The 18123-nt window shown below is 32.7% G+C and overlaps 1 protein-coding gene across 1 annotated transcript; it reads right to left on the bottom strand.

Annotated features, from left to right (window-relative positions):
- Positions 1 to 1169: 1169 nt before the first annotated feature.
- On the bottom strand, positions 1170 to 9397 carry LOC130647611 (metabotropic glutamate receptor 3-like). Its single transcript, XM_057453533.1, has 4 exons — positions 9104 to 9397; positions 8145 to 8372; positions 4677 to 6702; positions 1170 to 3529 (listed from the first exon to the last, which is right to left on the bottom strand). Exons 1-4 carry the CDS (start codon positions 9323 to 9325, stop codon positions 3291 to 3293), a joined length of 2715 nt encoding a protein of 904 aa, XP_057309516.1. The 5' UTR covers positions 9326 to 9397; the 3' UTR covers positions 1170 to 3290.
- Between the last annotated feature and the right edge of the window lie 8726 nt (positions 9398 to 18123).

Here is an 18123-nt window from a genome sequence, read left to right on the forward strand (position 1 = left end):
AAACAAAACACGACGAAAAACATACAAGGTTTACAATTAAAAACAAAAGAGAATTTATGTCGGTTAAAAAAAACATAATGAAACTTACGAAAAATAAATAAATAAAACGTCAAGAACAGTCTGAAAAGAAAATTATCTACGATGGAGCGTGCTTCATTATCGCCCAATAGCAAACATGGATGTGAATGGAACATAATTGTTGTGTACCATGTTGGGTTAAATAATAAATTATCTTGTCTGAATTAAAATACCTGACGTTGTATAAGCAATTCTCTAAAAGAGATTGAAGATTGGAATCGAAGTTGGTGGCATAACAAAAAGATAAAACTTAAGAAACAAAATGTCATTAAAATGTTAATGTTCGCCATAATTTTTTGCCTCTTACAAACTGGACCGATTAGGCGAAGCGATATTTAGACTTTCTTATTCCAAAAAAGTAATAAAACCCACCCCAAAATGAAGCTAAAAAAGTAGAAAATATAAAATCAAAACACTAAAAGAATTATAGTTAGTAATTATGTAAAATTATATTTTCAAAAAAAATAATTGTTAAGGATCGACAGACGTTGCTCAACGCATGAATTCCTGAGAGGTATCTCTTCCCACAATGCACTGCGTATTGTAAAACAACCACAGGTTGAATTTTGCCACGAAATAGGAACAATCCAGAATTTAAAGACTCGAAAGCGAATCTGGGGTATTGGCTCCCTCGATTGTTCATGACCTTAAATTGTTGAGCAATAAAAACACCTATTTTCAGATAAACACAGTTTCTGATAAAAGTGCGAAGAAATTTGAGAAAAAAATTTCCGTAAATAAGAACAAAACAAGGCCGAATTCAAAAGTTGTTTTCTTACTATTAAACACAATATATAAACAAATCATGCTGAAAAAGGAGCAAAATAAGAGCAGCCAGCCTTAAATTTTACCGGTTCTTATAAAAAAAGGTGTACGTCATGTATATACGTCTTATATACACTCACATAAAATACACGTTATTAATGCTTATACTTACAGATATATATTCCTTATATATGCTTATACATGCTTATATATACTCACATAATATATGCACCGCTTTGCTTTCCAATGCTAAGTATTCTTATGTTTGTGTATGGGCGATACGTTCAGTTTTTGGCTAGGGAAAATTACGATAAAAACACTCTGTGTAAACAAGGCTTTAAATTGTTTCTTGCTATTACAAAAAAATATGTATATAACCATAGAAATTTATATTTTGCAAAATATATGCTCTGCTCTGAAAAAACAAACAAAGAAATATAACTTCTAAACGAAACAAATTGAAACAAGTGTTAGAGTCTCTCTACACTAAACTCTTTCGTAGATGAGGGAGCTTCTTGGGGGTTTAAATTTGGTGTTTCTGCAAAGATCTACTATGTTTGGGTTGAGGGGAAGATTTCGCAAATTAGCACCTCTCGATTGACAGAAAAAGCAAAAGGGAAGGTACTAATATTGCTTTTTATATGTTCAATTACAAAAAACTATTGAGGAAGGACTAAGACACCCCTTTCCCCCTCCCCCATCCTTTCCTACGGGACTGTTAAATTCAATATTAAAGCAATAAAATAAGCTGTTTACGTTCGTTTTCGAGAGATATTCCTTTCATTATTGGTCCCTCTGAATAGAACTCTATTTAAAGACGTCGGTACAAAAGTAAACATTTGGATCGATGACGTAATAAACTATAGCCTGGACAGAATCACTCTGAATTTGACGTGACAGAATCACTCTGAGTATGATTTAACAGATAATTATTCTGCATGGTCCACCTTTGAATGGAGGGGGGGGGGGGGGGGGGGGTGATATGAAAAGGACTTTTAGAACTATAATTTTCATGCATTTTTATCTCTTAAAAAAAATATGTCTCCAATTTCTTTAAATATTATTTTATCTAAATTTTATTTTATCACATTAAAAAAAGAAAGAAAAAGAACAAGATAATAATAGTATACCAAAAAAAATCCACTTTGAACTTTCGTGTAGATGTTTCACTTTCTGGTGTAGCTAGCAAACCAAAACCAAATAATAAAAATAGTGGACAAAAAAAATTCTGGTGTAATCATAGCTAAATTGGAAACGTAGAATTATAAAATTTTATCCGAATATACAGAATGAAAAAAATATATACATTACACTTTTTACAAAATTATCAAATTTCTCTTTAACTAAAATTTAACTAAAATTCTACAACAATTAAGTTCTTAATATTTAAAAGATTAAAAATTGCTACTACCAAAAAAAATGTTATGGAGAAGCTATATGTATATACAATAATTATTCGCGACCCAATTACCTGAACGCCCTGTTTTCCACCGCCCACGTAAGATGGGAGTAATAAACCACTCACGTATCAAAAAATATTCGACAAAAGTCAAATTTATATAGATGATGTGATTTCAAATCGGTCATCCAAATAATTTTCGATTTTGAGTTTTGGGTTAAAGCGGGAGAAGTAAAATTTAAAAGCAATTGTAATACTTGACGCTTGTTTTTGACGTTTTTTTTTTGACGTTAGTTTTTTGACATTTTCTTTTGACGTTTGTTTTTTGTCGTTTGTTTTTGACGTTTGTTTTTTGACGTTTAGTTACTCATGACGACACTACACACTTTTTTACATAAGAATCATACTTTTCAATTTAAGCCTCGTGATCTTAAAAAAAAATGATATTTTAAGTCTTTCTGACAATTCGACTTATTTCTTTAGTATTCGTATTCTGTGTGTTGCCAGAAAAGAAGTCGTGCTACAGACAAACGAAATTAAATTAAATTAAGGACGAACTCCCAAATTCTGCAAAAATAAAAATAAAATTTATAAACTATGAGAGGTGATAATATTATCAGATTGTAAAAAATAAAAATAATGAGCTATTTATAAAATTATGACTTCATCTGTATTATCGCCAAGTATTTTCTATAAACATATCTGTCACATCTAACATTTGTATAAACACATCTCTTTATAAAATTCATGCTAGTGTGAATCACGACACACACGCAAATAACACGTCTATAAAATTTGCATCGTCTAAATCAGATATAAGAACAAAACAGGAATATGGACTGTTCTACTGCATTCTCGTCCCCAGAGCTCTTTGATAACATTAAGAGGTCTGGTGACGAGGATGGTTTCACTACTCCACCACAGCGTGTTTTCGTAACATCTATTACAACGCCAGTATCTAATTCGTCTTTCCTGACCAAAAAGGGAGCGTACAGAGAACGCATAACAATTGTACTTCTCCGTAGATCACATATGAACACATTCTCAACTACAAAGTTAGCGTGTGACGAAGGGCTCTATGGAAATTGTTTTGTTGTGGAATATAATTTACATGAAGCTCTCCGCTTTTTTCGTTTGTATTCTCATTAGTAAATACGTCGTCATGAATACTACTCTCCTCCGCAGGAGTTTGCGTTTCTTCACCTTCTAGAACAAGAGAAGCTTCGGTGGTGGATTTGGTGTATCGTACAGTTAGACCATTTTGTGAAGAAACACTCTCCATCTTGGCTAAACCGAAAAGAAGGAACGATTTTAAAATGGCATTCTGAGTAAAATTGGTGCAACAATAATAACGAGAATTCTGTGCGCTAAACCATCGGAGAGTCAGTAAAATCTTCCATAACACAAGGCTAATAAGCATTTTGCAGAATAAGGAATACAGAATATTTATTTTCAGTGCATATTTATTTTCTTCTTGAGTGTAGAGTTCATTTTACAATCCTTCACGTCATTGTTAAGGTTGATCTCTACTTGTTGAAATACTTCACGTGCAAGAAAAATTTCCAACATGGGCATGCGCATGAAAATAAGTTTACAGCATTATCCGAAAATTTTTCATGGATTGGACGGAATTCCAAAAGTTTGAAAAAACTTGAAAAAACTTTTTACAGCCAATAAAAATGCGAGAAATACATCAGTGTATAAACATTGGAGGAAATTGTGAAAAACAATGCATTCAAGATGGCGGCTGATATGAATTAAATTTTCCTGCCAGGGAAAAATATTTCTCATATAAATTTTCTTGTGCGGTAACTATTTCAACCAACCTCGTTCTCAGGCCAATTTTTCGCTTTTTTATATCCGAGACGGCGCGAATCATTTCTTCGCGCCGTCGGATATCAAAAGAGCGAAAATGTAGCCTGGGAACGAAGTTGTATTTCAACAAGTCGTGATCAGCCTTAAAAATAGCGCAGTATGATTAACTTTACGTCTGTTGGAAAATTTAAGAAAGCAGATAAAGTTTGTGTTATCGAGACCTAGAGAATCTTTAAGCTCAGTGCCAGCATGTTCCTTCAGTGTAAATGAACCGATGCAAATAAAGCTTCGAAGCAGCAGGAGAAAAAAATAACTCAGAGGATGACAAAGACTCAGTTTCTTTAAGGCCGATAAAGTAGTTTTAGGAGATTTTTTCACGCGCATTTTTTTCTCATACAAAAGGGCATTTCAAAAAATTGAATTTCACAATATACGGCAGATCAACTGCGAAAAAAAAACATATACAAGACAATTTTAGCGAGCAAATAATTTCCAGTAATTCTGCGAAGATTTATTTTCGCGAATACGGAAACAATTTTGAATTTCGCGATTATCAATTATTCTTACTTTAGGAATATCAAAAAGTGTGTAGCGACAGTATAAACAATAAAAAACTAACCTTCTAGCGCAACCGTACTATCCAAATTTAATACACCGGACGAATAGTTTCCTTCCGAACAGAACGTTATAGATCTCAGCTTTGAATTTGTACGTGAGTTTTTATCTGGTCGCAGTAGTATAATATACAGCTTAATACCGAATAGACCAATCAGAAGCGTCGCAGCGTTCATTGTCAAGTTTAGGATAATAAATATCGTCTTGTACTCTGAGCTTGTTCCGTAAAATACCGGCAAAAACGCCAGCCATAACACACACGTGGTATACATAACAAATCCGATAAACCGCGCCTCATTGAAATTGGCGGGAACTTTTCGGGTGCGGAACGCGTAATACGTGGTGAGAAAAACCAAAACGAGGTTGTAGGAGATTGAAACGATAAGGTCGGGCGTCTCCGAATTACATTTTTTCACGCCATAAGTAGGGAACGAATAATCGATCGAAAAAATGGGCGGGTGTTCGATTAAACCAATTGCGCCGATTAAAATCTGCGGCATTAACAAAAACGTTGCAAGCAGTAATTGCCAGTTGGGTGTCAAAAACAATAAATTCTGTCGCCCTGAGAAAATCCTCGCAATTCGATTGGTTTTGATTAGCAACGCGCTATAGCAAACACACAACATTAAGCCGACACTGAATCGAGCAATCCCGCATATAGTCCTGCGCGGATCGGCCAACAACAAGAACGGGATACAAAACAGCATTAGTATGCCGAACAATAACACGTAACTCAGCTCCCGACCAGAACCTTTCACCAGCGGTGTATCGTTGTGCGAGATAAACGTCTTGATTGTAAATAACGTAGCAGCAACACCACACGTAGCTATAATGCAAAGAACGACTTTCCACGACAAACTAATGTGAATAACCTTCAGATCGTAACAACCGGTGTACGATGCGTTCGGTTTTTTACCACGGCCACACGGCATGCAGTTGGTTTTTGACTCGATGTAATCGTTGGGCTTACATCTTTCACAAGCCCAGCAGCAATTTTTAAACGGTACTCTCCGTTCTTCCGATTTGCATTCTGGTTTACACGAGCTATCACCAACGTAAAACCGATTCCTATCCACTCGCGAGATAGCACGAAGACCTTCCCAGTCCCATGTGCCAATTAGTCTCAGTTTACCTTCTTCGTCAAACTGGTTTATATCATAAGATCCCCAGACAATCGAGTCATTAAATTGCACACGACCAGACGAACCTTGGAAGTCAACTTTTTTTAAATAATTCTTAAAAAATTTATCATCCTTTCGATTTACAAATTTCGTTAGCTCGTCCACGCTGCCATTATAATCCTGCAATGCATTATGGATAGCGTGCGCGAACGAATACACAGCGTCTATAGTGTACGCTACTTTGTCGTCTCTAGGACAAACTACACCAGCAGTGAGGCTGTGTTCGCAGAGAGAACAATTCGCTTCGCTACCATTACAACGCTCCATCCAGAAATCTTCAAACCAAGGATTTTCTGTAGCATTGACGTTACTCGGATTCAATTTGCTGTACCAGTTCTCGTTAAAATCTTTCAAATCGGTCACGTTATAATGGAGAGAGAAAATAATGGATTTGTTCGATTTTGGTCCCAGCACAAAAGTATCACCTCCGATAAATCTAAAATCACTAAACGCCGGATCACTATCTGCAGCATTTATGAGCGTTTGAATATCATGCAACTCACAATAGCAGACAATTCCACGAACGATAGCTTTGTTGTTTGATTTAGCACTACGAAATCGATGCAAAAGTTTCCGCATATCAGTCGTATTTGTTGTGGTGGGTATTTTGACTTGATCGGCTATGCACGTTTTTACATTCTCCTTCTCGGTGGCGATTTTGAATGCTTCGTAACCGTATTCTCCGTAACTACCTGTTGAATATAATACAAAAACTGATTTCCACGCAAGCTCGTTGTCAATAAAATCTGCCATAGCATCTGCTTGGAATGAATCAGGGGGTACAGTCCGTAAGAGAAAATCGTATTTGGTCTTGTCACTCAATTCGATGCTAGTAGCAGCGTACGACACCTACAAAGAAAACGTACGACACTTACAAAGAAAACGTACCAAATCTACAAAAAGAACGTACGACACGACACCCACGAAAAAAATGTACGACACCTTCAAGAAGAACGTACAACAACGTACGACACCTACAGAAAGAACGTACGACACTTACAAAGAGAAAGTACGACACTTACAAAGAAAACGTACGACACTTACAAAGCTTAAGTGAACCCAAGTCTATACATCAGCATTTCTGCCACATCTTGTTTTAACAAATTCGAGGATTTCAAAGTTTTTTCACTTTTCTTGATATGCTATCCGAAAGTTTTTTACTGTAATTTTTACGACATTTTAAGGCTTTCAAAAACTGGCATTAACCCCGCATAATTACTTTAGGGGCAGAAACTTTCGCGGGCATTAACTTTCGCGTTTTTTGCGTTTTTTGTTCATTTTCGATCCGATGCTGAGTAATGATGTTGGGCAATCTGATGATAGCCATCTCTTAGCAATCTGTGATGTCACAGTTGAGAAATTTGAAGTGTTATGTGGAAGCAAGATACAAGAAAGTGAAGACGAAACTGACTCAGAATGGGAAGAGGGAGATAATTAAATTTACTTAGCCTAACCTTGTAAATTTTATACATTTTTGATTACGGTAAATACCCGAGATGTGATTCAACGAATAAATTTTTTTCTTGGATTTAACCCATTCGCGAAAGTTTTTTCACGCGAATATGAACCTTATTTTGAATTCGCGAAAGTTCTTTCCGTGAAATTTGTTTCGAGGATCGGCAAACGTAAAAGTTTTTGTCAAATATTTCGCTTTTTTTTTTGACACGCGAAAGTTAATGCCCGCGAAAGTTTCTGCCCCTAAAGTATTCAGACCAATTCCTCTAAATCCCTCGCCCTGCGTAATGTACTAGTACCGTTCAATTCCTACATAGAATTCAAAGATCTTAAAAAAGTTTTGCAGTGTTGTTTTCTAGTATATGTTTTCTTATTCCCAAATAAATCGCAATCAGTTTATATAAGGTTTGAATAAAATATTCTTCAAGCAGAATTGCGTAGGCTTAATAAAGTAATTATTATTATTATTATTATTATTATTATTATTATTATTATTATTATTATTATTATTATTATTATTATTATTATTATTATTATTATTATTTATTATTTACCCAGGATAGCCTCTCAGTTTCTATTTGTACTGCTATCAACGAGGGTCCTGAGAAGAGGGTCCTAGCCCATATACAGCTCCATTTAAGCAACGAAAGTTGTGCAAGCACAGTAATCGCTTTACTAGACATGCTGAGTGTTAAGCAGAAAGGATAGATTTACACTTTTATAGTATCTGCTATGACTTAGCTGGGGTTTGAGCCCAAGACCTCCCGCACTGGAAGCGAACGCTCTACTACAAGGCCACCTGTCTTAGTAATATAATAAGTACAAACAAACCATACCAGAGGAATCCGGAACAGACGCAACAAATTTGCAACCTCAGCTGTTATCAAACTTGTACTCGGTCCCACAACACCAAACATTACATCTCGTTTTGTATTGTTTTCACATACAGAAACACGATCAATAAAGTGTAATGACTCGTCTAATGCTCTTGTTTCTGAACCACACGTATCACGAACCTCCAAACCAAACGTCAATCCAGGTAACAGGGAGTTGTTTTTGTTGATCTGAAAATAACATGTAAGATAAGTTTTGCTTTGAAGCTTCCTGTCATGATAATTCTTACATTATGAAACCAACCACGCAGTCAATCTACACAATTTGGTGGATAAATGTCCCTCTTATTTCACACTATTTACAAAGAAATACATGTAAACTGAAGTTGTGTATTATCTTGCCAAGAAGATAAAAACTGATTTTGCTTCAATGTCTCTGAAAATTTCAAATTGTTGACCAATTCATTGAATTTCCCAATTTAGTAAAAGTACCTCTGTATTTGACCGTTATTAGGCACAAAATGTTTTAATTTTAGGATTTAGTTGGAACTGTCTCCTTGTTTTTTTGTAGCAAAATTCAGGTCAACACTTTCTTTTTCAGGTTAAGCATACATTCAAATTTCAGCCTTTTTTATTACCTATTTTAAAACAAAGAATAATAAATACATATAAAAATAAACCGAAGTCTAAATAAATTTTAGAATCAGCCTGTATCACTATTCTGTCTTAGTAGAAAATAATATTGATTTTGATGCTAAATCGTATGCACTCAAATAACAAATTTTCCAGTATCAATGGCCTTACCCATAAAGAAAAACAATAATAATTAAGTTCTAAAAAAAGTGTTAAAAATATTTACGAAAGAAAGAACTAAACTTTTCAAGGGCCCATGATCAAAATGATTCCTCATTTTCCAAGCTGTTTCACACACCTGTCGAATCCTAATAATTAATAATAATTACCTGACTAACCGCATACCTCATAGCTTCCACACGTTGGATTCCATGGGGATTAATTTTGGTTAAGTTGCAATTCACATTATTAATACCATGAGAATCGTGCACCATGGCCAAACTTCCTATCATAATTTGCCCGTTAATCCTTCCACGGGTATCCATCTCGTAAAATTTAGCAGATACAAAAATGACAAGAGACATGAACAGCCATATTAAGATGTTTTCCATATCACACTACTAACTTTTTAGTTAACACATTTTGGTTTTTAATATGTTTATTTCTAGAAATAGAACGACATTTAATAATTGTATTTTACAGTATATATTGTACGTTTAAGTTGATTTTATCAATTTTAAGCTAATTTTAAGGTCTATGTGATGTGGCTTTTATGTAAGCTTTGCCATTTATTTAAAAATTCAAAGTAAGCTCACTGGAAGTCAATTTAGTATAACAATGCAGGTAAGCCAAAACAACACTTAATAAAACTTTTTCTTAAAAAGCTACACGTTATTCAGAGGTGCAGTCTATCTGATGGTTTCGTAGATGCTCTCCCAAAAAATTTGGTTGTGAGTGATACAACCAGAAAACACTACAAGCACAGTTGAACATCTTCATATTTTTCAGACTGAAATTAATTAGATTAAGTTAAGGGAACACATTTGCTGAAAAAGTTGTCTAATTTAAAACAAAAAACACTTTATATGTTTTCTCCATAGACACTATACAACAATAAAAAACTAAAAAATACTAAAGCCTACTCTGGTGAAAAATTACCATATGTTATTGCTTACTTTTTTTTCTTATTAAAAAATTGAGAAAAGTGTTATTACAATCAGGAACTTTTAAATAAAGATTTCTCTAACTGTCAAAACATATACACATACTATTTCCTGAATTTAAATTGTTAGCAGCCGGCACATTAATTATTTCTTATCAAATCCATTACCAGAGGTTCATACTAGATTCTTTTTGGCACATGAGTTTCTTTTTCCATATAAAAGGAACCGTGAAAAGAAATTTAGGTGAATTTTTAGTTAAAATGTTAGACAAAACTTTCTCTTTAAACATCTCTTTGTGCATATGTATCTGTGATTCTGCCACACGAGTTTGAATTACTTTCACATTTCAAATAAAAACCCTGCACAGAGACACTTATTATTTTAATGAATGAAGCATCGTTACAAAAGGATTTTCTAGTGCAAAATCAACAAAACAACAAAAACAAAATCAACAACAGCAACAAAAACAAAAACAAAATCAATAACAGCAACAACAACAAAAAGAAGAAAAAGGTGAAAGTAAATATATATTTTAAAAAATAGAAAAGCAAAAAATAAATTATGGAATTAATACGTAGCTTATCTTCTTTTTGCAGTGAAAGCTGTGTCTGGAAGGTTGTTGTATTTAAAAACAAAAATAAAACAGAAAAACAACTACTTATAAGCATACTTGTTTTTAATTATTATCATATTCCTTAACTCGCTGATTCAAGTGTTTTTGCCAAAATCTCCTTGATTTAAATGAACAGCACTTCTTCTTTTTTAAATCATCACATTATTTTTTAAATCATCATCATCATCATTCTCGGCTTAACGTTCGTTTTCCATGCTAGCATGGGTTGGACAGGGTATATTAATGACCCTCTTCCAATCTGATCTAGACTGTGTTAGATCTAAACTCAACTTCCTCTGTATCAAGTCTGTCCTTATAACCTGCCAAGTCTTAACAAAATAACAAAAAGCAAAATAAATATATAAAATAGTAATGAATAGCTCCAGCCATCTAATATATTTCTAAAAGTGGAAAATCACAAACAAGAGCTTTTAAAACATGTTGTAGGCATAAGTAATAAAAATTTACAAAGCCATTACATTTGCGGGTGACACGTGAAAATGTACAGTCAAGTTAAAAACATTATTGTAAACTTTGGTTTACCTTTCTGCTTCTGGTAAAAACTGACATGTTTTACTTATAAGGTAATTGGATCATATATAAAATCCTCTAAGTAGAAAGTGAGAATTCCTCTAAGTTTTGACATACCGATCTACTTTAAAACACACATTTTCTGACTGCCATTATTAGCTTTGTTATCAAACATACATGGCCACTCTTAAAAAACAAACAACTTATGCAGGTCACCTTTGTCTTGTCATGCAAAACTTGCAGAAAAGAATAAAAAAAACATACATGATCTTTCAGCACATCTAATTTTACACTCACAAAAATACAAGTATGCACAACCTTTTATGTATTAAAGCACTTAAATTATTTACTTGTTCATAAAACAGGAAGTAAAAATAAACCAATGTTGTGTTTATTTTTTGTTGATAAAACTTACATTAGCTTTATTTTTGTTTTCTGCAAGAAAGTAAACAGAAAGTACAAAAAAACATATACAAAACTACAATGACGGTTGACGTAACATTTGCAGAAACAAAAAATGTATTTTGCCCATTTTGCAAAATGTGTGTAGTGAAAACAAATCATTTATAATTGTAAACACATGACAAAAAATAATTTTAAAACATCTGGTAAATAAATCAATCATTCATACGAATAACTGACAGACTGCGACAAGTAGGGAGAAAATATAAGACAACACATCAAAGTGTAAAGTATTTCCCATAAACTGGAAAATGCTCAACCTGATTTTCTTAAAACATTTAGCAAGGCAACTATTAATCTAACTATCATGCAACTATCATGCAAAATTTATGTCAAAACACCTTATTTTGTGCACAAAAAAACTGAAGATTGTTTGAACTTTTTATGCCAAACAAAGCCAAGGCACAATGTTAGTTGATGTGGAATAATATAGCAGATATTCAGTACTGATACTGTAAGGGACATTCCACCAAATTGATTTTACCAGTACCAATCCAACACTAGTTGCAGAGTTCCAAAGTTGTTGACAAATATACAACAAAGATTCCTTAAGTTATATTATATTAGAACTCTAAAACATTTTGCCAATGACTAACTTATCAATATGAACTATCCTTAAACATGAAAGATACACTAAATTGAAAGTAACTTGTTGATTTAGTCTCAGTGTTCTGTTAAAAATATAAGTTTAAAGATCTCACCAGAATCTCCATCCCTGTTAGCCATCTTGATAAGACATGCAAGAAAATGTATGTACAGTACAAAGTTAAGATACTCACATTTGTACATAAATAAATAAATAAATAAATCACACTTACATGCAGCTGCAAACACGAAACATTTTCAAATTAAAATTTTCAAATTAAAATGTTTTTTGCACATCCGCATTATTATCATTTGCATTATTATTATTATTATAGTAAAAGGCCAATAAACTTGACCACAATAAACTTTTCAAACAAAAAGACAATTAAAAAAAGAAAAAAATTTACTCTGTAAACAAAATATCAGAGATTATCCTCTAAATAAACCTGTGTCAACAATAAATTTAAACACAGCTGTAATAAATGTGCACTCCTTCTGAGAGATCAAAAATGCATAAGAGCATACTTGTGGTAAGTATAAATCAATCTAAGTTTTAAATACAAACATCGAAGATTAATTTGTGAAACTAAATTAACCACAAAGTACCATATTCATAATTACTAAAGCATTCGTAATAAATTTGGAAAACTAAAAAATGTACTTGAATTATTAAACCCCTAGAGATAATTCACTAGTCTAATGATTTTTACGTGACAAAGTAATTTCTTTTTAGAAATATATATACATACAAAACTCAATTATTCCAACCAGCTGATACTTATGAGAGTTTTTCACACATCTTCATGAAGCACAGAACTTCATGATGGAGTGTGGTTGTTGATTGAATCTGTGTACTGTAGGTGGGTTTCAGCTACCTGTTCAGTTTAAGGGTCACATATGGAAACAACTTACATATATGGAAACCCTTTGAAAAGAGAAACAATCTCCGAATTCAATTTGTTTGTCTTTTGTGGAACAGAAAATGTTTCCAACTATGGAAACAATGTTAAGTACAGAATAGTTCCTAAATTTAAAAAACAAATTAAGAAATAAATTAAAAAAGGAAACAAAGAAAATACTTTACATGAGGTAAAATAGTTTTGAGACAGGGATTCAAGAAATCCTGAAGTGCACCCTGGTTCCAGATACTATTTTTAAATTAAATAGTTGGGTCTCTTATTGGTCAAAAAGAAACCTACAGTCATTTGCGGAAGACGGAAAACTGAAATTAGTAGACAAGGCGAGGAAACTCCCTCCTTGCGACATACCATGAGGGCAAGGTGTATGTCCTACTTACAACATACTTTTCTACTAACACTTACCAACAGACCAACCGACCAACATACTGCATGGGCTAGGCAGATTAATAGCGCAGTCAATAGAACAATCATCCAGCAAACGACAAATCTCACTTGATTATATTTGCACCACTTCGGAAGCTAATGTGCAGGTTTACATTTAGCATATATCTCACATATGCACCATTTTACCTATAATATTAAAACAATTGATTAAACTGAATGTCAAAAAAAACATTCACATTGCCTTGACAAAACTGTGAAATACCTCATCCAGAACCTGTTCACAAGGAAATGGATAATTAGTGAAACTTCTAAGTCCAAAATCTTAAGAAATAAACAAGTTCTAGACAACTTTATATCTTTCAAATTAAATTAATGGCAAGTTCACACTTCATTCGCCGTCATCGCATGAATAAGCGACCATGAATCTGCACATCCTCAATATTTATTTTTAGTATACTACATTATTTTCTCTCTTTTGCTAGCATTTGCCGCAGTAGTTGGAATAAGTTCAACTACCACAGTGAATAGGATTTTATCGACCAATCAGATTTTAAAATACAATTTTAACACGAGGTATTGAATTTTAAAATGAGAACAAAGTTGATGAAAAAAAAAAGTTTAACTTTTTGTGTGCAATATTTAATGTAAACGTTGAATGTCTTATCACTGAGTACAATATTAAGTGCTGAAATGTGCTGAGATAGAGTAAAGTAACTAACTCGTGGTGCCAAACTAAAAAATAAATGTCTTATTTATGTGCAGTTTTATTTTTCCTGCTAGTGTGAACTGCATTCTGTCACTGGCAAAGAATAAATATTTCGCATTCTCCTTAATCGAACGACTACAATGAATGAATGTGAACCCACCTTAAGGATACGGTAACCCCCTTCAGGGTCATTTTTTTTTTTAAAAAAAAATTTTTTAAATTTTGATTCTTTGGCATAATTTCCTGATATTTTTTAAAAAAGAATTAAAAATATTGATTGTTAAGAGGGATAAAATGAAGAAAAATCTTCTTTATCTTTTAGTGTTTTAAATAGTGTGCTCAAAGTTTAAAATTCTTTAAATATATTCAATCGGTATAATAATTAAAGAGAGTTATGCCGAACGAATAAAATATTGTATCTCTACATATAACATAGGAAACATTTACATTGTAATAATCTATACAAATATATTATTATTTATCATCTATTCCTTTTTAATTTATTTCTTTATTTTTTTATTGACCCAAAGTTCTGCGAAAATACTTTACCTTTAATTTTAAATAAAATATTCATGAGTTAATAATTATTCATAACGTTTAAGTGGGTGTAACCATGATTCTTGCAGGTAAAAGCAAAGATCTTTGATTTGCTTTTTCTTGAAATAAAATTTTCGTAACGGTATATATTTTTGTCGAACACTCCCCTCCATCTTGTCGAAATTGGACGAAAACAAGTTTGTTGCGACAATTGTATCTTTGGCTACAAAACTTTGTTTTTCTAATGCAGAAAGTGAGGAAATATCAAGTTATTGATCTATCATGCTTAAAAATAAATAAATCTGTCATAAAACAGCTATTGTAACACAAAATATGCTATATTTTTGGAACCACGTGTTGTTTTGAGTAAAAAAAGCAAAGCTTTTTAGAGCAACAAACAAAAATTTTACTGAGGGGAGTGTTGGACAAAATGAACTGAAAGGGTGAATTTTTGTATATAATTTTTTTCCTACTTTTTGGATTTTTTTATGAAAATATTTTATCTTCATTCTAGAGATAATTTATTCGGCTTTCAGAATATATATATTTGCTAGGGTTAATATGGCGAGCATAGGAGATATTTTAAATATACTGAGTGTGTCTCAGGGGGTTAGGGATCGTCTCAAAATGTTCAAAATTGCTATACGATCTTGAAACGAACTTCAAAAGTACCGGCGTAATTGCGCATAATTATTTCAATACGAAACCAGAAACAAAAGAATTAAACGATTTTTTTAAAAGACGAAAAGAAATGATACAAACTTTAAACAAAACCTGAAATAAAAAAAGTAAAATATACGAGGTTGACTTCTTTGAAAAGACTAGTAAAATTGCATATTCATAGGTTCAATCTACACAATCTACGGCGATCTTTTCGATTTATACAATCCCGTTTTCATGATTTTTAAACGATCTACGGCGATCTTTTCGCTTTCTACGATCTTGTTTTCATGATTTTTAAACGATCTATGGCGATCTTTTGGTTTTATACGATCCAGTTTTCATGAATTTTAAACGTTCCACGGAGATCTTTTTGCTTTCTACGATCCTGTTTTCATGATTTTTAAACGATCTACGGAGATGTTTGTAAGCTTTAATTAAAACTAGAAAAAATAAAACTGCCAGAAATATAGTAAAAATATACAAAGCTGATAAGAAACTGACTAATCCACAAAAATTACGATGATTGTGTATGGTGATGCTAGACATGCAGTTTGCCTAATTAGAGCTTCTCAACGAGCACAAATTGTAATTTTATTTGTATTTGCAATACTCAAAGCAGGTATAGGTCTACGGCCACTACACCGGTTCACTAAATCAAGGATGCCTCATTCTCCAACCATACTAAGGTACTGCACTAGGCTAGATCCAGAATAGTGCATATCATACAGGACAGCTAGAAGATTTGCTAAAATCACAACAATTAACATCATCATCATCATCATTCTCGCTTTAACGCCCGTTTTCCATGCTAGCATGGGTTGGACTGGGTATATTAATGACCCTCTTACAATCTGATCTAAACTGTGTTAGATCTAAACTCGACTTCCTCTGTATCAAGTCTGATCTTATAACTTCCTGCCAAGTCTTTAAGCTAAATATTCATTTACCTCCATCAACGTTTAACCAAGGTGTTGCAGGATTGGAATATCACAACCAAGAATTAATGTGCATTTTTAGACCACTTGTTGAGATGGCACAACCAAGAATTGTTCTGCCAGCTTTTGTTAAAACAATGATATTTTTACACACATTGTGGCCTGATACACTTTGTCCATATCTTGGTGCAAGCTCATACACAAAACACATACAGCCATTTACCAACTTGTGTAAGACTACTTTACTAAATATTTAGACATGCACTGCCCGTAACCAGTAACACGATTTAAAATCAGGTGCACAGTGAAAAAATGTTTTCGTGTGAAGAAGAGCACATCCTAAACAATGTTATTTTGCCATGTTTTATTTACAACAATTAATTTGCCTAAGTGCAGCCACATGGTAAGGCCTACAAAAGATTTCCGTGTTTGAGATTATGGTTAAATCTTTCCTGACTTTCTTTAAAATCTTAAATTTTTGGTAATTTTAGTAATTTGGGATAACAGATGTGGACATAATAACAGGCTTTTCAGATGCACAAGAATAAATTAGGATGTCATCGGTAGTCAAGATCTACTAAGGAAAAATCAATTAGTAGTATTCCATTGGTTTGAAACATCTCTGATGATAATCTCATTATTGGTGATTCAAATACAGTACTGGAATCAGGTTACCTAACATCTCAGCACATATCATACTATTGTGATCTTCGCCATAGTAAAAATTCTGAAATAGCATCTTGATTAACATTTGAAGATCACAATGGTCATGATGGTTTGAGATGTTCATGTTCTTATTTATTTATTTATTTATTCATTTATTCATTTATTCATTTATTTATTTATTTATTTATTTATTTATTTATTTATTTATTTATTTATTTATTTATAATGAATATTTTTACAGGATAAAACATTGTCAGTAATAAATTACTGCTGTTAAAATGTGTCTCTTTAATAATACCCATATTCCGTCTGTCTATCTGTCTGCGAAAGACGCGGCCTGTTACGGAAACACAAAGTATATCATATAAAGGACGGGCGACCCCGTGGATTTTCTCACTGGTTAACGACTAGTCCTGTAAATATTAGTAAAATTAGTAAATATACAAATACGATATAAATGATCAAATATTCAAAACAACAAAAGAAATGAAAATGTTTACAAAAAAAATTAAAAAGTGAAATCACCACAGCAAGAGCAAATGAAAAAATAGATAAGAATTATTTCGTTGAGACAGAATGACTTCTCATAGTAAAATAATCTTTAAATCTTCTGTAGTTAATCCTTCAAAACATTTCCTAACTAAATTAGATGTAAGATGTAATGCCGTAAGAATTCAATTTTGACATTAAAATAAAGTGTCTAATCGCGCCAAACGCTTTCGATAGGTCCTTGATTAACCTTCTTGTGAAAATAATTAAGTAGGAGTGCAGTCGTTAAATCAGGTAATCTTCCATTTTGAAACCCTATTGACGTGATGAAAACAATTTATTTTTCTCCATATATATAGCTTTCACTAGTTCTTTTACTTTTTGGGAAAAACGTGATGTTTTACATAATTTTTAAACAACTCTTTCGAGTATCTTAGACAATGTGGAAAGCCATGTTGGATCGTGGTGTTGACGAAAACAGATTTACAAACGCAACTGCAATATCATGTTTTTGCATGACATCACGACTCGACTCAATTAACTAATTTACATTGAAAAATTTAATATTTGTTTCTTAGTCAATTTTTCTAACTGCTTGTTTTTTTTAAAAAAAAAAATGCACAAAGTAATAAAGATCACAATAGTATCGTTGTTAAGTTCCAATGTAACGTTTGCGATAGATCGCAATGTAACGTTAGTGATAGATCGCAATGTACGTGATGCTAAAAAATTTTATGATTATGACAGAATTGTTG

Source organism: Hydractinia symbiolongicarpus, chromosome 6 (genome assembly GCF_029227915.1).
Source record: "Hydractinia symbiolongicarpus strain clone_291-10 chromosome 6, HSymV2.1, whole genome shotgun sequence".
NCBI classification, from domain to species: domain Eukaryota; kingdom Metazoa; phylum Cnidaria; class Hydrozoa; order Anthoathecata; family Hydractiniidae; genus Hydractinia; species Hydractinia symbiolongicarpus.